This window comes from Phodopus roborovskii, unplaced genomic scaffold, assembly GCF_943737965.1.
Source record: "Phodopus roborovskii unplaced genomic scaffold, PHOROB, whole genome shotgun sequence".
Classification (NCBI taxonomy): Eukaryota; Metazoa; Chordata; class Mammalia; order Rodentia; family Cricetidae; genus Phodopus; species Phodopus roborovskii.
In genome coordinates, this window is record NW_026126550.1 from 1,589,575 (window position 1) to 1,611,464 (window position 21,890).

General features: G+C 40.8%; 1 protein-coding gene across 1 annotated transcript; it reads left to right on the top strand.

The window, feature by feature from the left end:
- The first annotated feature begins 1,241 nt into the window (after positions 1-1,241).
- On the top strand, positions 1,242-21,329 carry Mex3c (mex-3 RNA binding family member C). Its single transcript, XM_051201277.1, has 2 exons — positions 1,242-2,403; positions 18,336-21,329. The coding sequence occupies exons 1-2, from the start codon at positions 1,680-1,682 to the stop codon at positions 19,559-19,561; spliced, it is 1,950 nt and encodes a 649-aa protein (XP_051057234.1). The 5' UTR covers positions 1,242-1,679; the 3' UTR covers positions 19,562-21,329.
- The last annotated feature ends 561 nt before the right edge of the window (positions 21,330-21,890 follow it).

Genomic DNA, 21,890 nt, shown 5'->3' on the forward strand with positions numbered 1-21,890 from the left:
ACATGATTGCTAGAGTTGAAATATAACATGGGAGGTTTAGTATTAGCTAAAATCCTCCAGCACTTCTGATTGGAGGAGATGGGAAGAGGTTTCTGCAAAATGCTTTTTAGGCACGAAAAAGTTGATGGAAGACATAGCTCAGCTTTCTTTTGCATTGCTGTTGTGGTAGAGGCCAACTAAAGTTGCATCATAACAAACTTTAGGCAACTGGAGGGGGGGGGCGATGATGAAGTTACACTTGGAAACTCAAGAGAGCTTTCAGGTTTTCATAGTAAATGGATCTGAAATGTGGCTGGTGTGAAGCAAAATGAATCGGCATAAGCTATAGTGGAAACTGCGCTGTTCTCAAAGATTAAGCATGGGGTAGGGACGGGATTAAAATATTGTAATTGTGTATTGCTTCCATGCTGAGATAGCAATACTTGGGACATACCGAAGTAACTGTCATCTTAAAGCTGCCTCTTTCGACTTTAATGAGGCCACTACAAACTTTATGACTCCATTGTTGCCTGAATTCTCTCACAGAGACCACGCGGGAGGTTAAGGCTAACCTGGAGAGGCCTCACGGGTACTAAACGGAGGGGAAGAGCATCCGGGAGGACACACCCAACTAATTTCCTTTCGAAAGCCCCGAGGACTTCCATTCAGCCCTCCGGGCCGACATTAAGGGACAGCGCCGCTAGGGAAGCTCGTGCGGCCGGGCGTGGGCGGCCAACCTGAGGGAGGAGCGGTCCGGGAGAGAGGCAGAGCAGGCCCCGGAGCCACGCGGCTCGGGAAGCAAGCCCGGCGAGTGGATAGGACGGCTCGCCGGCCCCTCCTCCGCCGCCGGCAGTCGCTTCCGCACACCGCCCGGCGGCCCACGCCTGCAGCTGCAAAGCCGTGCCGCTCGCCCCGCCGCCTTCCCTAACCCGGCCCCGGGTGGGCCACAGACGCGAGAAGACGCGCGGAAGAGAACGCGAGCGTATGCTCGAGCCGCACGCGCCTGCGTACACATTCGCTCGGCGCTCTTCTCCACAGCACGCGCGCGCCTTCCTGCCGCCTCCTCCCCTCCGGCACCTGGTTACGTCACAAAGAGTGGCGTGCAAGTGGAACAATCACAGTCGCTTCCCTCGTGAGCGCCCGGGGAAAGAGGAGGGCGGGGCGTGGGGAGGAGACGGAAGGAGCCGGCTTCGAGGACTGGCTCGTTCTCGTCATCCAATCAGAGCGGCCAGGAGTGCGGAGGGGCGGGGCCCGAGAAGAGGGCGGGGGTGGGGCCGAGGGAAAGGAACTAGAAGGCTGCGGGACGAGAGGGCGGGCTCCCGGAGATTAAAAGCAGCCAATCGGAGCGCGCCGGCTTCCTTCGGAGAGCGGCGTGGGGCGTCGCCGCCGCCGCCGCGCGCGCCGGGGGCTGGTTAAGGCCATGAAACAAAAGAAACCCTGAGAGGGGAGCCGCTGCCGTCCCCACCCACCCACCTAGTTACCTAGCTCGGCTCCTTCCCCGGCCCCTGCACCCCGCCCTCGCGCGCTCCGGCGGCCCTGGCGCTCCTCAGCCCGGGGCGCGGGCACCGCCGCCGCCTCCTCCCCCGAGGAAAGGTGTTTGCGCGCTGAGCAGGGCCCGGGCCCTGTCCGCCATGGGGCCCGCCGCCCGCCGCGCCTGACGCGCCCGCCGCCGCCGCCGCCATTGACAGCGCGCCGCCGCGATGCCAAGCGGCAGCTCCGCGGCCCTGGCCCTGGCGGCGGCCCCGGCCCCCCTGCCGCAGCCGCCTCCGCTGCCGCCGCCCGCCGGAGGCCCGGAGCTCGAGGGGGACGGGCTGCTGCTGAGGGAGCGCCTGGCCGCGCTAGGCCTCGACGACCCCAGCCCGGCGGAGCCCGGCGCCCCGGCGCTCAGGGCCGCGGCGGCGGCGGCGGCGCAGTGCCAGGCCCGGCGGGCGGCCGGGCTGGCTCCGGAGGAGTCCGCTCCGCCTGGGCGCCCGGCGACCTCCGAGCCGGCGGAGCTGGAGCTGGAGGAGGACGACGAGGAGGGGGAGGAAGCGGAGCTGGACGGAGACCTGCTGGAGGAGGAGGAGCTGGAGGAGACTGAGGAGGAGGACCGGCCGTCGCTGCTGCTGCTGTCGCCGCCCGCGGCCACCGCCTCCCAGACCCAGCCGATCCCGGGCGGGCCCCTGGGTTCGGTGCTGCTGCCGGCCGCGGGCTTCGATGCCCGGGAGGCGGCGGCGGCGGCGGGGGTGCTGTACGGAGGGGACGATGCCCAGGGCATGATGGCGGCGATGCTGTCCCACGCCTACGGCCCCGGCGCTGGCGGGGCCGCCGCTGCCGCTCTGAACGGGGAGCAGGCGGCCCTGCTGAGGAGGAAGAGCGTCAACACCACCGAGTGCGTCCCCGTGCCCAGTTCCGAGCATGTCGCCGAGATTGTCGGACGCCAGGGTGAGTGCGCCGAGGTCCGTCTGGGCACAGCCCTGGGCGTGGGTGGGAGACGGAAAAGACGAGCGTGTGGCGGGAGAGCGAACCCGGGGAGTGGAGTCCCCCAAGTGCACCGAGAAGGGGGTCCGGGAGGGATGGGTCGGCCACCTTACGAAGACCCACGCCTGGCCAGAAGTGTTAAGTTTCTCGGGCTGCCGACTCTAGTAGTGTTTGTTCACTTGGTGTACTCGTGGAACACCAGGCTGGCGTGGTGGTAAAAGGTCGGGTCAGAAGTTATGGGTACGGTATTGTTTCCCGAGAGCTTCGAGGTAGCAAGTTTCTGTAGCCGAGTGCCCTATAAAAATGATCATCCTCTCTCAGAACAGCTTGTGCGGATGAGAGAGAGGGAGCGACATGGAGGCAGCGTGTTCACAGAACCTTTTCGGGAGGGAAGAGAGATGTTCAGGCGGCCTTATCGCCACCTCCCTCCTCCGCTATTCAGAAACTTGGCTTTAGAAGAGCACCCCAACTCTGTTGGTTGGTCTTAGGTACTCGGTGGACACTTTGCTCTTCTCAAAAAGATACTCTAACTTTCGGGAAACTTTAGCTTGTACGACAAAAGGAAAACTGAGCAGTGGGTAATTAAGGAACTTTAGCATTTGTACATTTCTCGTTAAATTTTCACTTGCCAACACACCCGTTCTGCAGACAGACTCCTCCCACTTTGTTCAGACAAAGGACCTATGTCTCAGACTCCAGGAGTAGGTTTATGAAGGTGGGGGAAGGGGATGCACAGAGTACCTCTGTACCCGACATTTTTAGGGAAGGTTCTATATGCCTAAGTGCAGCTTTTGCGCCATTTTCGAGAAGGGGACATAATACTACCTGCTGCTGCCGTGGTACAAGGTGTAGCCTGGTTGATACAGGCCTCTTGTTGAGGTCAGACGGTGGCACCACTACTTGAATGATCTCATTTTCCCAAGTGGTCGAAAGTACATACAAAATAAGATTGTTGAGGCGGTGTCTTTACATGTAAGAAGTGGCATACTTCTTCGCTAGGATTTTAGTAAGAAAAGCCTGTATGTTTTCTGTGCACAAAATAGCTTGTTTCAGATTGACTAATCAGTTTCATATGCCTCACTTGGCCAGTTGGAACTGATCAGGATAATAGCTCATGAGACAACTGATTTATATACATGAAATAAAAGTGCATTTTATTTATAGATACAGAATGAGATGGCTTCTCATTTAAAAATCATTGGGTGTTTAATTTTGCCTGATAATGAGTAAGCCGAGAATTCGTGGTTGATTTAGACAGACTTTCTGCTCTTTGTTAGAAACTAACAATTAACAGAATGGCTCTAAAGTAATATGACAGTAGTGGCACTACCTACACCAAGGCAAATAGATCACACACATGAGAACATGACCCTTAGAGAAATCAGTTTATCAAACAGGATGCAAGTATTGAACAACATAAGTGTGGAAGAGTACCTGCTAGGTGGTGATGAGAAAATCACCCAAATTTTGCTAATGATTAGGATCTGGTAAACTAAAGTGTTGGAAAGGGCCTGGGAAGTGATTGTTGAGGCTGTGAGGGATACTGGGAAAACATAACACATCTTAATTCGGTGTTCATTTGCTTGCCAGTTTTACCACATAAACTTTTGTCCTTTATATCCTTAAGCACCTTAACTGTAAATTGGTAGTGTTTATACAGATTTAAGTTGCACATTTTTGTTTTGTGCTATTACATGATAAATGTAGTTTTTCTTCTTAGGGCTGTGCTTATTGGTTAATAAGGAAATAAGAATCTGTGTCTTAGAACATGGAGACAAATTATTGACTGTTCTTTCTGCACTTAATATTTCCCAGAGTTGCTGGTACTATTAAAAGTATGCCATCTTCTATCTTATCTTAAGGGCAGAAAGTCTTGCCCTTTTCCTGTTTTGCACCATTGACTAGTGGATCATTGACCCCTTTACCACCCCCACACCCCAGCAGTGTGGTAATAAAACCTGTATTTGCTCACTCCTATAGAGAACAAAGTGGCTTCTAATAGTCACACCCTTTTACTGTGTGAAAATTTCTCCTTGTGAAAATAACTGTCTTGAGTGAGTTTATTAAAAAGGTAAATTTGAGGGGTTTTTTTTGCTTTGGAAGAGCTACGTGTTCATTCATCCTTAATAATTAGCCATTCTATCATCATCTTCATTACCTGAAGTCATAATTTTCTATTTGACATTTCTTAATTGCTTTTGAAAATAATTATGTCACAGATGGAGACATTCATAACTTCAGCTCTGAAGCAGAGTGTAGAATACATACATTTAGCAGCACTTATAGATAGCCCCTAGTTCCATTATCTTTCAAATAACATATATTGGTGAGACAGGCTTTCATCCTGGCTACTGGGCTCATAAACATGTGCTTCTAAACCTATCCCCAGACCAATTTTTTTTTTTTTATTTTACATTTATGAGTGTTGTGTAGTGTGCTTGGTGCTTAGAGAGGCAGAAGAGGATCCCTTAGAACTGGAGTTAGATAATTATAAACCACCATATGGTACTGGGAACTGAACCCAGGTCCTCTGCAACTGAGTGCTCTTAACTGTTGAGCCATCTCTCCAACCCCAAGACCACATTTCTTTTTGAATTGTGTCTATGTCTGTGTATGTGTGTGCAAGTGCATGCAGAGACTAGAGTCAGATCCCCCTAGAAGTGGAGCCATAGCCACCAGTTATTGGTGCTAGGAACTGAACTGGAATCCTCTGGAAGAGCAGTATGTGCTCTTAACCACTGAGCCATCTCTTCACCCCTTTTCTCCCCAGACCACTACATAGTGATAAAAACTGGCAGAGCACTTGACTTCCTATTTTACTTCCAGGAGCATATGACCTTTGTACATGTTAAATTGGTCTTATTACTGTTGTGTTTTTTTTTTAATTTTTGTTTAAATTAAAAAAATCTTATTTTACTTATCAATCCCAGTTCCCTCTTCTGCCCTCCTGTCCTCCCATTCTCCCCTTAAGTGTGTTTTTTTTTAATTTTGTGAAATTAACAATATTGTTTAGTGTAGTAAAATGCATTGATTATATTGTTTAAGTTCTTAATAAGGTAAATTAGGAACTAGAGAGATACATTAATATTAAATTTTTAAATATAGACATCAAAATAAGTCTCATGCTGAAAAGATGGTTCAGTGGGTCAAGTGCTTATTCCACAAGCAAGAAGTTGTGACCACATAAAAAGCTAGATCTGGTGCCATAGAGCTGTATCCCAGCTCTGTGAGACAGACAGGAAGACCCTGAGACTTGCTGGTCAAGTGGTCTAACCAGTCATTGGGCTCCACGTTCAGCAAGAGCCCCTGTCTCAAACTAGGTGAAAAACCATAAAGGAAGACAACATCCAACATCAACCTCCAGCCTCCATATGGGCATGCACAGATGTATGCATACTAAAAGTATTGTAAAATCTTGTTTTATAAATACAGAATATGTCTTGTTTTAAAGTGTAGTGCCTTCAAGACATTAGTAGTTGTTAGCAGGTTTGGTTAAAGTCAATAGGTTTTATTCCAGTTCAGTTGTTACTATCCAGTAAGTATAAAAAGGAATGACAATAGAACTCTGGATCCTTTTTTGGGTTTTTGAGGCAGGGCTTCTCTGTGTAACAGCCTTGGCTATCCTGAAACTCACTGTGTACACCAGGCTAGCCTCAAACTCACAGAGATCTACCTACCTGCCTCTTCCTCCCAAGTGCTGGGATTAAAAGCATGTGCCACCACCACCCAGATTGGATCCACTTTTTACTATACTGTCAATTAAGGTTAAATGCTGTAAATTGAGTTTAATTTTTAGTGTATGTTCTTTAACCTTATAGAGCCAGAAAAGTCTTTTTTTAATTATACACTCTGTCAAAAAAAACTTTGTGCCCCTAATATATAATTCATACACAGTAGTATTATAACTAATGTATGCTAAAATAATAAATATGCAGAAATTTGTTTTTTTTATCTATGTGCTGATATTTTTTATTTAATTATGGTACATTGGGTCTTTTGTCTACATGTATGTTTGTATGAGGGTGTCAGATTTTCCTAGAACTGGAGTTACAGACCGTGTGAGTTAGACCATTTAGATAACTCCCTCCTTAATTAAACTATCTTGTTACTGCTGTTCTCCAGTAACTCTGTGTGTGTCTGTCTGTGTGTCTGTGTCTTCCCATTGTTCCAAATTTTTCATCAGTAGTGCTTGATCGGGAGAAACAGAACATTCGGTGTTGCTGTGCATAGATTTTCCCATCCAAAAGTACATTATATGTTTCACTAAAAAATTTCAGAACAGCACTGAAATCATGGTATCTTTCCATATGTGTGTGGGGGGGTTGGTTTTGGGGGGGGGGGGGCTTTGTTTTCTGGAGAAGAGGGTTTTTGACCATTAGACTAAGTACTACTGGCTATTTTACCAGTGTTATATAACTATTTGGTGATTATGGGTATTCTGTAGATACCAAACCTGAGGTCCTAAATAATTTCTGTACTTAGTAGATCTAGATTTGAGCCAGTTTGTTAAACAGTGTGATGTTCACCATTAGTAATTTAAACTCAGAATAAAAAATTTGGGGAGGGGGGAACTAAGTATATTTTCAGTAAAAAAAAAGTTTAAAGAGTTAAAAGCCAGAAAATTCAATCTGATAATTAAGTCTTTAAGCTATTTGTTTCTTTCTGGTTTTGTTTGAGGGAAAGTCTCCATATTGTCTAGGCTCATCTCAAGTCTAACGCCAGATCTCTACCCCCGCCTTATTAGTGCTGAGATTACAGACATCACACTCTGCTAGTAATTTTTTAGAATTACAAAACCCAACTAAATTAAATATATGCATAGCATAATACTGTTTGAATAGTTGTCTATGACCAATTTTAAGAATATTATGTTTCTCTTCAGTAACTATAGAATCTTTCCTGCCAGTGTTTGAATTTAGGACAATTGAGTATGTATGGTTATTGCCTTTGTCTAGTAAGCATAATGTCTACAAATCATTGCATGTGGATTTAAAGAAAGCCTTATTTGACCACACATAGTAACATGAAATAATAAGACTTTGCTTTAAAATACTAGAGAATTTGTTACTGAAAATTGCAGGTGCAGTTGAAATTAGGCATAAAGGATTCGCTCATGAACATTGCTCCCCCATACCACTCTTCACCTTTGCCTTTTCCTCTTAACTTTATGTTAGCTTCATCACAGTTACCAAGTATCTTGGGACAAATCACTTCCTTTAAGCCTTCGTTTTTTGGGTTGGTTGGTTTGTTTGTTTGTTTTGTCTTTGTAGAAAACCTGTTCCATGTTCAGTTGTGACTTCTCCAAAACCCCTCCTTTGTGGGTAAAATTTAAGATGTCAGTAGTATAAATTCAGTGTGCAATTTAAAGTACAGGGTGACAAATTCTATAAGGAATGAGATAATATTATGAACTGTTTAGAAATAAATATCTCTGCATTGCCCAGGCTGACGTTGGACTACTGAGCACATGCCAGCTATGCCCTACTAGTAAAGTTTTTGTAGTTAGTAAGTTTCTTTTATATTCTGTCAAATTGTAGATGAAAGCTAAAATTGTCATTTTCATGTTTTATATAAAAGAACCAATCGTTCAAGTTTATAATGTGGACTTCTAGCAAAGGGTTAAGCTAAACTAGAAGAGAATCTTAAAGATAACTAGTTCCACTTAAAATGTGCCTTGTTTTGGTTTATTAGTGGTGCTAGAGATCTAACCCAGGAATTCAAGCATGCTAGGCAAGTTCTCTACCCCTGAACTACATCCCCAGCCTGGTAATTCTGGAATTCTATTAACATTTTTTAAAGGCTATGAGCATAAGCCCTCTTGTAAGAAAAATTATCTTTCCTGTTTAATTTACATCTTCTGGCTCTTGCAGCTTTAATAAAAGCCCAAGTGTAACTTTTTTCATTAAATATTTACACTACTTCTCTGACATACTTAGGATGAATTTTAGAATCACTAGTTTGGGAGTGGAAAGATGGTTCAGCAAATAAGCACTTGCTGCCCTGTAATGAGGACCAGGGTGAAAATCCTTGAAGAGCTCACAAATACTTATAATTCCATCTCCAAGACATCCTACGTCCTCTTCTGGCCTTTGAGCGCTGGTGCAAACAAGTGTGTGTATATACTCACACATGAATACTATAAAACACATCTTAAAAATTACTAGTTTATAACTTTGAGCAGTTTTGGGAGGGGTTGTCATTGTGTTTTTTGTTTTGTTTTGGCTTTTCAAGACAGGGTTTCTCTGTATGCATTGTTTTGGAACCTGTCCTGGAACTAGCTCTATAGACGAGGCTGCCTTCGAACTCACAGAGATCCGCCTGCCTCTGCCTCCCGAGTGCTGGGACTAAAGGCGTGTGCCACCAACGCCTGGCCCTCTAACTTGTTTTCTTAATGTGTACAACTAGATGATATAGAGCACATAATCTCAACTTTGTCCAAAAATAGCCCCTAAATCATGTAGTAGAAGTAAGCTGGATTTCAATCACCAGTTAGATTGACCTAAACATTTTTACAACCTAATATGTGTCTCTAGGAGTGTGTCACATATATGCATGCATGTGTCAGTGTGTGCACATGTATGCAGGTGTGCATGTTTGCAGAAGCCACAGAAGAATCTTGGCTGCTTCCCGCTATCGGCTCTTCATTTTATGAGATGGGGTCTTCTACTGAACCTGAAGCTCCCCATTTTGGCTAGGCTGGCTCACTTAACAGTAAGTTCCAGGGGTCCCTGTCTCCACTCCATAGCACTGAGTTACATGCACGGGCAGCAGCCATACCTGGCTTTGTGGATGCTGGGGATTTGACTTCAGGCATTCTTGCAGGTACACAGACACATGCACACATGTAGGTACTTAAGTGTGTATACACACACAGTGAGCATAGAGAAACTCTTCTTAGGACTTAACTAACGTTCACTAGACTTTGAAGATAGAACACTGAAATTGAATTCTTACAAGGTGAAAGGTTTGAATAGTCTACTGTTGTAAGAGGGAAATGACTTTATAAAATCATTATGTTAATTGTACTATATTATGAAACATGTGAAACTGTTTTAAAAGGAAAAGAGAGCAGTGAAAAGAGTGTGGCATTAAGACAGTTTGAGTCTGAGATCTAACATAACAACTAAGATGTCCTCAAAAGTTTTCCTGCCCCTCCCAAAGCGCACTACTATGAAGAGTAAGTGAAAATGTGTCTATGAGAGAGGTTTTAGAAAGCTGGAGTGCTTTGTAAATCATGATTTCAAATCCAGTTCCAGTCTCTCTGGTATTAGCTTAGTTTACTCAGGGTGAGAAATAGTGGAGAAATGGAGCGTGGTTCTAAATGCTTTGAGAGGGAATGGTGGTAGGGGTGAACCTAGGGCCTTGGACATGACAAGCATATGCTTTACTACTTAAATACAAATACGTAACCCGTCCCGGTAAACTTTTTTAGTATAGTATTTCTTTTTTTTTTTTTTTTTTTTTTTTTTCTCACAACTAAATGAGGAAACTTTCTTTAATACCACTAGTTGCTCTCACGTCAAAAGAGATAGCGGTTTCATGACATGTTTTAAGTTCACTGATTCATGATAGTTTGTCCACGTACTCTTCCATTTTCAATCTTCACTAACTCTTCCTTGAGGAAAGACTAGATACACATGTGAAATATGCTTGGTATCTGATTGTCCCAATGTTTTTGGACTTTAAGAGAACGATGAAGGTATTTTTCCTACAGGAGGAATTTGATGCAAAAAGTAAACATTGGGAAAAACCTAGAGATTGCTGACAAGCAAGCAACAGGTCATTGATGGTCATTTACATTCCAGTCCTGCAATTGTTGCTTCTATTTTCTTTGAACTAGACTGTAAGTTATTTCAATGTGGTGGCTATGACACTGAGTTAATCCATTGTTTGTGTATGTGGGTTGTAATTCATGTCATGTCAGTGAATTTCCTTGTGAATACCAAAGGTTAGCCATATATGTCATTCCTCAGGAACATCTACTTTGGTTTGGATTTGAAGATAATTTTTTTTTATTTATTTACTTACTTATTTTTGGTATTTGTATGGGTGTGTATGTACCTGCTTAAGAGTACAAATCCCCTGGAATTGGAATTATAGTTGGTTGTAAATGCCTAATATGGATGCTAGGAACCAAAGTAGGGTCCTCTGGGAAAGCTGTCAGGACTCTTAACCATTGTGCTAGCTCTTTAGTCCCCTAACTTATTTTTATTTATTTTTTTTTTTTTTTTTTTTTTTTTTTTTTTTTTTTTTTTTTTGATCCAGTCTCTCATTAGCCTGGAGTTTGCTACTCAGTCTAGGCTGGCTGGACAAGACCCCCCAGGCATCTGTCTCTGAGGTTATAAGTGCATACCAATACATCTGGCTTTTTATGTAGGTTTGTTTGCACCACGAGCACTTTACCAATAGCGGTCTTCCCTTCAGTGTATGTTCAATTCAGTTCATAAAAGTTCCATTGTGTTAGTTGCAGGGAGAGAGTATGATATGTTTGCTAGGAAGGTATCCCAAGTTACTTAAGAAAAGATCTGAACAGAAATGGAACAGCACATGTTTATATGCAATGAAAGAAGCTGAAAAGAATTTGCTTTTGCCATTTAATGTTAGGAGGAAAATGAATTTAAATTAAAACCAAAGAGTTGCTATTTTTCTCAAAAGTTAAGGCCAGGCGGTAGTAGCACATGCCTTTAATCCCAGCACTCGGGAGACAGAGGCAGGCAGGTCTCTGAGGCAAGAGTGAGTTCCAGAACAGTCTCCAAAGATGCAAAGAGAAACCCTGTCTCGAAAAACAAAAAGAGAAAGTTAAGTAAGCTATTCAAGTTCAACCCCTTTTTGGCATTTTTGTTAAACAATGTATGCATAATTTCCAGTATTTGCAGAGGAATATCAGAAATGAAAATGGGCATGTACTGGGGTTTTATTTTAAGGTATAAGTTTTCTTAAATCACTATATCCATACAGTAATTTATTAAATAATTGGTAAATACAGTGAGTGTAATTTCTGCAAAACAAACTCATCTTTATTTTAAAAACCAGGAACACCAGATTGATAAACAAGATATCAGAGTGCAAATGGTTCTACCCAGCCTCTTGACTTGCATGCTACCATTTTCTCCTTTTTCTACTAATTATTGTGATGATCATACATAAGTAAGTCTTCCCCTCTGATACTGTAACACTAATAATCATCTTCCCCCAAATATTTTGTCCATGTAAGATTAAGTCCCTTATCTGATATTTAAAACTTCTTTTCCAATCCTAGTCACCTGTAATGTCTCCCAGTTCCCTGCTTTAGCACTTCCTCCCTACTTGGCAAAAACTTTCTTCAAGCCTCTTTTCAAAATGTCTTTGAAGTCAGCCTGTGCTTGTGTGTCACGGACAGAGGTCAGTGTTAGGTCTTGTCTTCGGTCACTCTCTACCTTATCTTTTGGGACAAGATCTCTCAGTGAACCTGGAGTTCATGGATTCATCTAGATTAGTTTCTAGCTAGCCTCAGGGGTACTGAGGTTCTCCTGCATGTGTAGCACCTTCTTCACCTTCTATCTCTGGGCCCTTGAAGCCTTCTTTCATGAGTTTTAAAGCAATAAAACTGCACTTCTTCTGTGTGTTCCCACGGGTGTAATTATATCTATAAAACCTCTTTCCAAGAGTACCTAAATTTGTGTTTAACTCAGGCCAAGAATTTCTTTTGTTGAGACAGAGTCTCATTATGTGATCGCCTGGCTGGCCTGGAACTTGGCTATATAGTCCAGGGTTGCCACAAACTCACAAAACCACCTGCCTCTGCTTCCAAAATTCTAGGATTAAAGTCTGGCCAAGGCCAGAAATCTTGAAGCAGAGGGTCATCTTAAATTCCATCAGCCAGCAAAGTATATGGCACTCATCTGTCTAAGCACTCCGGAGGCTGAGTTTGAGGCCAGGCTAGGCTGTATACCAGAATGCCCCATCAGAAACAAACAAAAGTTCTACTTAACACACTTCTTACAAATGCTGTGACTGTACCTTCTTTGATGGGAGAATGATCCGTTTTTATTAACTATAGACTCTTGGTAGTAATATAACCAGTGGTTCAATTCTTTACCATACATTGCTTTTTCTCTTTTTCTTTCTGTGCAAGTGTCTGAAGGCCACATCAGGAACCATCCACCTTATTTTTTGAGACAATTAGACTAGCCTGGCTTCACTGCCCAGCAATCCTCAGCCATCTTCCTGTCTCTTCCTCCCCAATCACTAGGATTATACATACACGCCACCATGCTTGGCTTTTTACTGGAGATCTTACTCTAGTCCTCATGCTTTGTAACAAGTACCTTACTCACTGAGCTATCTCCCCAGCCCCATAATTTTTTTTTTTTTTAAACTGGAAAATGGGAACAGATGGTATAGATGGGCCATGTGGCTTTTCTACCACCATCTAAATCAACCACTAGTTTAAGAACAAAAGCAAACAGTTTGTACAGTTTTGCTCTAGATATCCAAGGTACCTTCCAGATAACTAGGAGAAAAAATTACTTTTTAAGTTCACCTTTATAGATGTATTTAGATTTTCTAGCCTACAAAACTTGGTTTATATGACCATAGAGCAGAACTGCAGTGTCAGTTTCAATCCGGAAAGTTCCATCCGCAAATGGGATCTTGAGCCTAGCTCCTATTAGTGACTCTTCCCTTCCACTTCTTACCAGTTCTTTTGTTGACAAATATATCTTGTCATACTTCTTAGAACTAGAAGGTGGTCTTCAAAATAATCAAATCTGGAGGCCTCATGCTTTAATAACCCATGATAAAAAGAATAGACTGCAGCCTATTGTACACATGGTCCACAGAAACATAGGGAACACACAAGAGTCATGGTTTAGTTGGTTGGTTTTAAATGCTACCTGCAAAACAATAAAGTTGATACTGCAACTCATGGTTTGACAACTGAGTCCTTCCAACTCCAATCTCAACAACAGAGAGCCTCCCTTTCTTTAGAGGTCTCTTAGCCTTGAGAATTGAAATCGAATGTTATGCTATACCAAGGAGGGGAGGGGACAACTTGGGGCTGAAGTTGAAGAGTTTTAGCCTGAAAATATCCCTAATAGTGATAGAAAGGGAAAATGGGTTCATATGCCAACAAAGTAAGCTAGAGGCTTTATTGCAGGGAATTTATTTCAAATTAAGTCAAAAATACAGCTCTAAAATTTATTAGTACTCTAGTTCTTTTGTTTGTTTGTTTGTTTGTTTTAATACTCTAGTTCTTAACTCATAGATTTCTGATCCAAGTTTCCACCCAGTAACTACCTTTGATACATACTGGTTTTATCTATAGCATAAGAAAACAAGTAATAGTCTGTACATTTAAGAGTTGCAAAGTTGAGTTTAACTTATGAAATCGTTTATCCTGCTGATATAAAATCACAGCAATGCTAACAAAAGTGGTAAGATTCATATATTCTAACCATATTTATAATTTGAGTACACAATGAAATGTCTCTTATCCTGTCAATCCAACTCAACCAATTTTATGAATACATTATATTCCATTCTACAGCTGTCTTAGCCTCATGCTTACACAAGCAATAAGTAATAAAATACTGAACACCAGTATTACTGCAGGATCACCTCTACAAATGGGATTACAGGGGCACAAACTGACTTCTGTAATTGTTCACCTTCACCAACTAAATAATGGTCTCCTCATCCCACTTTCACTTTCAGTATTATAATGCTGACATTGACAGCAGTAGGTGGGAAAATTAGCTTAGTTGCTGTATAAATAAGAATTTCCATCTATCAGGACAATGCTGGCATACAACTTTAATCAACAGCACTTGGGAGGCAGAGGCATGAAGATCTCTGTGAGTTCAGGGCCAGCCTGGTCTACAGAGCCCAATTCTAGGACAGCCAAGGCTACACAAAGAAATCTTGTCTCAAAAAACAAAAAAAGTGTTCATCTTAAAAGCAACTTGCTTGCTTTGCTGTAATCTATTTCTTTTACCTCTTTGTCTCTTGGGATTTGGTGATTATAATAGAGAAATTTGGGTATGCAAAAAAGTTAGCCCCTTGAGAGACGAATTATAAACATTTTAACTTTTTAGCATTTTTTATGGCTTTTGCCATGCAGCAATTATTTTTAAAATATACCACAATTTATCAGTACCCTGTTGCTTCTGTTTTGCATCAGTCCATTATTCCTCCATTATTTTTTTTAAAGTATCTGAATTTTCTAACAGAAATTCAAGATTAAATTCTCCATAAAGCTTTCTTTTCCTCTCTACCTGCAAAGAAGTTATAAAATTAATCCTTCTCCTTAAGTTAACTTTACCTTTTGAAAACTACCTCATCTTTGTAATATAATTATAGAAATCATGTTTATAACTCAGCATCTTTATGCCATATAGAAGCCATGTTGTGATAAGTGAGGTTTCCCACAGTCTGTGTTGAGTTGTCATAAAAATTAGGGAGAGAGAAGTACTTACCTATATGGCTTAAAAGGCTTGGTCTTACTGTTGTTTGTTTTACCGCCTTCCCCTGCTCTGCAAAACCAAAGTGTGTTACTGTTCAGGGCAATGACCTTCCTATATATCACAGGTGGTTTAAAGCTAATGTATCCTCTATTTTCCCTCTGACTTTGCATTAAACACCTGTTTTTTTAGTCCCAACCATAGGTCAAAAGGGTGTTCTATGTGCCTGTAAGCTAGAACTGACAGTTACTCAGATTATTGTCTGGGTGGTGTGTTTTGTTGTTGTCTTGGTTGGGGTGTGCATGTGCTGCTCTCTACTAGGGATTGAACCCAAGGGCCTCCTGCATGCTGGGCAAACACTGTATCACTAAGTTATTCTCCCAGTCCTCAGCAGTAGCTATTTAGAAAGGTATCTTAATTTTCTGTTGGTTGATACTACAAAAGATCAAAAGGAAACAAACTTATAAACTCTAAAAATGCTTTGCATTTAATAGAAATTGCATTTTTTTTTTTTGTTTGTTTTTGTTTTGTTTTTTGTAGGATGAACCAGAGCTGTCTGTTACTGGGAATGAGGTCTTATTTTTCAGTGTGTGTGTGTGTGTGTGTGTGTGTGTGTGTGTGTGTGTGTGTGTGTGTGTGTGTTAGATGCTCATGTGTACAGGAGCCTTTTTTCCTTGAGACACAGTCTTTTCCTTGAACCTGGAGCTAGGCTCATAACCAGTAAACTCCAGAGATCATCCTGTCACCACCATCCATTAGCACTGGGGTTACAAGTGCACCTGCGGTAGCTTTTCACATGTCACTGGGACTTTGAACTTAAGTCTACATGCTTACGCAACAAAGGGCTCTTAACCACCAAGCCATGTCTGCAGCTCAGGAATGAGGTTTAGGGGACTGCCTTCTTACCAAATTGTAGCCTCCAGTGTAAACTCATGTAACTGAATGATACTCTTAAGTATTTTTCCTTTCAGATTTTCTTAGGCATCTCCCTGGGTTGAGATCTCAATCCTCAGCCCCAAGCAGCACCTACTATGAGGAAGATTTGATTTTGTAGAGACAAAGGAGAAAAAAAAAAATGACTGGGATCACCCAGATCATTTTTATTGTACAGTAAAAACAAATCTAACTCATCTTTTATTCAAAAATAACCATCACCCATGTATTTTTAATATAGTTGATTGTAGATGAAGTCTTACCGTAGCACTTAGAAAAGTTTTCATGGTTCACAGTAATATGTTTTACTTGTGATTTCTTGATAGATCCCACCAAACTAGTTCCTCCTTATAGCCCTATGTGCTAAATTCAATGCATTCCTTAAATTTTTAGTTTGAGCCCTACAGCTGAGGAATGTTGTTTGTTTCTTCTTTACCTAGTAGTATAGTTTTAGGTTCTCCTTGTTCTCTTAAACTATGTAGCCAGCAGTAAGATTTCTGAAAGTCAAATAAAATGAAAGAAGATAGGATACCTAAGAAAGTTGTTTGAGGAAAAGTTGCTCCATCTTAATGTCACACTCATTGACGCTTGAATACATTTTGGTTTCAGAGAACCCAAATCTGGATTTTCATGGTAATGTACCTAGGACCCAGAGTGAAAAGGCCATTTTTTTAAGTTCCACAGTTGTTGGAAGGAGAACAAGACCCAGATTAATTTGTTAATTAGGTTAGGATTCAGAAGTTCCATAGTAGGTTAAGCTGTTTAAATATGCTGTAATTTAATTTGCATGGACAGTCTCAGTATGGGACCAGAAGATGAATATCTTGAAAGCCAGGAATTAAAGGAGGTTGGGAGTCCAAAATAACATGTAAGACAGGCCCAGTATTCTAATACAGAAAATTAGCAACCTTTGTTTCCACAAATACTACATGGCAACTAAGTAGTATATATGGATATTCACTTTCCCCATGATTTGATAATTTAGAAGATAGATAGATAGCTATAGCAGAGAAGGAACATTATTGAGGACAAGGTATCTAAACCAAAATCAGGGTTAATCGGAGCTGAACAAAACAGAAATTAAAAATGCAAAGAAGGAAGATTTTAGTCGTAGAAACAAGGAAGCATGAATGTGCCATAGGTTGAAGTATACTATAAAGTTTAAAAGAATAGAGGAATTGGTGTAGGAAGAATGAAAGTTAGAAAGTCAGGAACCAGCTGAAGAAATGTTTTGTGTGCCATATTGTTTGGACTTTTAAGTGCATCAAGAACCAGTAAAATATTCTGTGCAAAGAAATGACCATATAATCCATGCTGTATTGAGAAATCATCTATTAGAGAAAATAAAAAGAATATGAGTAAAATTGGAGACATTGGAGTTGTAGATATGTATTGCAGGCATGTGGGTTCAAAATTATATATCTAATTATGTAAAGCCTTAGTTTTTACCCATTAATGACTTGTCAGGGACAATAAGGGGGAAAGGAGGCTTAAGAAAAAGATCTGCCAAAAGTGTGGCTGCTGTCTTTCAGTAGTACCACCTTCTTTAATTTTTCTTTTTTTGAGAAAATAATGGTATGATATAATGAGAATGAATATATTCTTGGAATCTGCTTGTTAATTTATTTGAAAACTAACTCCAGAGATTTAAGCCATAGTTGTGCATTTGACAATTTGGAAATTTATGTAACATGCATAATTGGTACTATAATTCTGCGATCACTCAAAAACAATTGATTTAAAGTTAAGAGTTAATTATGAAAAGTTAAATGTGTCTTCCATGTTTTATTTTAGGTATACTTGGAGGTTGGAAACCAAAGCTTTTATTTTGCTTTTTTAAATCCTACACTTTTGTGTTATCTCCCATATACTTTTTAAAGGCTTTTTCATTACACTTTTTAATATTCAGATTAGTTTTTAATTTATAAAATTTATATGACTGAGTACAACTATTAAGCCTAAAATTTAACTGGGTTCTAAAGAAAGCCATTAGCCATGATTGTTGCTTTCAATAGAATTTTACAAAGGAATCATGTTAAAACAATAAAATAATCAAGTGAAAGTCAGAGTATGTGAAAATTAAAAATCTTGAAATAATGAAAATATCATAGATTTCTACATTACACACAGCTTAACTCTGGCTCTGCCACTGATGTGTGACTGTAAACAAGTTATGTAATTTTTCTGAGCTTCAGTTTTGTTTCCTTAGTAAAGTGAAGTAATGGTCCAGAGGCTAGAGTTCTAAGTAGGCTAAATAAAGCATTAAATATTTTTGTAATATGTTTTAATAACCCACTGAGTCCAGTTAATGCAAGACAGTGTTAACAATCTCAGTTACATTTAATACTTTCCTTGCCACCAACATCTTTGCAAAGTAGAAAATCATTAGTATTATAAAACTCCATCTTACTGATGATATAGTTTTCCTATATAGACTACTTTGTACATCTTTCGAAGTAACTAATAAGTAAGAGCAAAGCAGATTAAAGTAGATACTGATTCTGAAATGTTTTCTTTTAACAGGTTGTAAAATTAAAGCACTGAGAGCCAAGACAAACACATATATCAAGACACCTGTTCGTGGTGAAGAGCCCATTTTTGTTGTCACTGGACGGAAAGAAGATGTTGCCATGGCCAAAAGAGAAATCCTCTCAGCTGCAGAGCACTTCTCTATGATTCGTGCATCTCGAAACAAAAATGGCCCTGCTCTGGGAGGGTTATCCTGTAGTCCTAATCTGCCTGGTCAAACTACAGTCCAAGTCAGGGTCCCCTATCGTGTGGTAGGGCTAGTAGTTGGACCAAAAGGAGCAACAATTAAGAGAATTCAGCAACAGACCCACACATACATAGTAACTCCAAGCAGAGATAAGGAGCCGGTCTTTGAAGTGACAGGGATGCCCGAAAATGTTGATCGAGCACGAGAAGAAATAGAAATGCATATTGCTATGCGTACAGGAAACTATATAGAGCTCAATGAAGAAAATGATTTTCATTATAACGGTACTGACGTGAGCTTTGAAGGTGGCACTCTTGGCTCTGCATGGCTTTCTTCCAATCCAGTTCCTCCTAGCCGTGCAAGAATGATGTCCAACTATCGAAATGATAGTTCTAGTTCTCTAGGAAGTGGTTCCACTGATTCCTATTTTGGAAGCAATAGGCTGGCTGACTTTAGTCCAACAAGCCCTTTTAGCACAGGAAACTTTTGGTTTGGAGATACACTACCATCTGTAGGCTCAGAAGATCTTGCAGTAGACTCTCCTGCCTTTGACTCTTTACCAACATCTGCTCAAACTATCTGGACTCCATTTGAACCAGTTAACCCACTCTCTGGCTTTGGGAGTGATCCTTCTGGTAACATGAAGACTCAGCGTAGAGGAAGTCAGCCATCAACTCCTCGTCTGTCTCCTACATTTCCTGAGAGCATAGAACATCCACTTGCTCGGAGGGTTAGGAGCGACCCCCCTAGTACAGGCAACCATGTTGGCCTTCCAATATACATCCCTGCTTTTTCTAACGGTACCAATAGTTACTCCTCTTCCAATGGTGGTTCCACCTCCAGCTCACCTCCAGAATCAAGAAGAAAGCACGACTGTGTGATTTGCTTTGAGAATGAAGTTATTGCTGCCCTAGTTCCATGTGGCCACAACCTCTTCTGCATGGAATGTGCCAACAAGATATGTGAAAAGAGAACGCCATCATGTCCAGTTTGCCAGACAGCTGTTACTCAGGCAATCCAAATTCACTCTTAACTATATATATATACATAAATACTATATCTCTATATGGACTCGTAAAGGCATGGGTATAATGGTACCCCCAGTAAACTTCCTAATGAATTCTTATGACTGTTATCAGGCTTTATTGGGATTAGGCTAAAGTTGTTAGTACACTTATAAAAAGGCTGCTATGGTAACACTAAACCTAAGTGGTCTCTTGTCTATTAGTTTGGTTTGAATTATTAATACTATCTTGTAGACTCAGAGACATAGCTTGTATAAGAGTTGTTAAAGCTGAAGTTCTATTTGGCTGTGTAACCTATGAGCAAAATGTATATATCTGAGATTGTAGCCAGTGGGTCCCAAAGCCTAGCCACATGAAGAGTTTATGGAGGGTGCCTGGCATTACAGATGACTGACACTTCCAGTGCTGCCTTCTTTACACTGCCAGTTTTGACAAAACAGGTTTGTTTTTTATTTTACAACAACTTCTGCCTAATTCTGCAGGATTGCAAGTAACTTTTTAAAGCATTGTGATTACTTATTAGTAATAATAGGGCTGATGGCAGTTTACTAGATCACTGGTTATAATTTGGGACAAAAACTGCTACATTGACTTTCATCTCTCCCAGAGTGCTCAAGGCTGGTGTGTTCAGTGGATCAGGAATACAATTGTCTTTGATTGTGAATTCCTACCCATTGCCTCCCTTGGTGAATGTGGAAATAGCCGCCTGGGTTTTCCCATTTTAGGATGGGCTTTGGGGTGCACCTATATTGGCTAAAAAATAAGAGAATGCGAACATTCCATTCATTAGTCTGATCAAGCTATTAATATTTAGACTGTAGATCAAAATGTGAAACATTTTATGTTCAATCCATATTTGTCTTGCACATTATAAATATATTTTTATTTTTTAGTAATGTAGGGGATGGGGAGGGAGATAATAATGCCCTTGGCATAATTCATGAAAGCAGCTGTGACAACCTCCAATCAGTTTACTTCATTTCAAACCTATTTCCAATCACAAAGATTTCTTTAAAACACACTTGTACATTTCACCTGTGGATGTTTTAACTTCATCCTCAGTATGTCCCCAAATTTGCTGGCATTGAAAGGACAAAACATTATACTGGTGGGTTTTTTCTACTAATTATTTTTTTGAAGCGTTATTTTCCCAACACAAAAGAGCTTTTTTCCTCAGTATAACAAAAATTGAAATCTTATGTGTATTCAATAGTAAATAGACAAACTTTATTTTTTATTTCCACTTGAAGAGTTACATTTCGTATAAAGTTTACAAATAACGGTTTTTATTTTGATTTTTCAGTATAAAAAAGTTGCCTTGATGGCATATTATGATGTAATGCTAATTGCTTGTAGGATAGTTAATTGTCAGTATTGAATTCTAATCTCTAGCTGCCGTCTTGTAGATATGGACGAATGTCATCTAGCATGTGTTTTGTATTTTGTTGCATCGTACACTGCAACTAATAAGCCAAGGAATCGACATATATTAGGTGCGTGTACTGTTTCTAAAAACCACAAACTAAGAATGATAAATTATCAATATAGTTTAGTATTTGCTAATTTTACTACACTCTTTTGTTATGTATATGTAGGGAAGTCATAGGGATTATAAATTCAATTTGAGTAAAGTTTAAAAACCATATATTTTATGATAAAGGGCCCTTAACTTAAGATGGCCAAAGCACTGATATTATATATTTGCTGTAAAGAGAATTATAAGAGTTTTATTTTTCTGATATTAAAAGTTACTTAATAAAGACTTGTTTCCATTAACTTGAATGTATTCTCCTTGGTGTTTTTCATATAATGACTATCATATAATCTTATACAAAGGTAACTACTTAATGAAATTTTCTTATCAAATTTTCCCACTCTCTAACTTGTGCTCTTGGTTGTGTCATGAGAGATGAGTGTATGTGTCTGTCTGTCAAGTGTCTGCATACACACAAGCTCCTGATGTTAAATATGTCATTTCTAGTCTGCTTTTACCTCTTCTGTCATTGTCTACCTTACTTTATGAGACAGGGTCTCTGACTGAACCTGAGCTCATTGATTCTGGTAGACTGACTGGCCATAGGGCTCTGAATACCTCACTCCACACCCAGAACAGACATTGCAAGTAATCACTGCTGCTCAGGGCTTTCTTCACCAGCTTTTCATCTTCCCAGCATGAAAGTACAGGTTTTAAACCTTTGATTAAAACTACTTTCTGAAAGACCATGTGTAGTTGACAAAACTTACACCATTTGCAAATTTGATTTGATTGGAATCAATTTTTGCCGTTTGGTTAAAAAGAATAAAGGAATCTTTAAGATTGATTTAAAGTAATTAAAC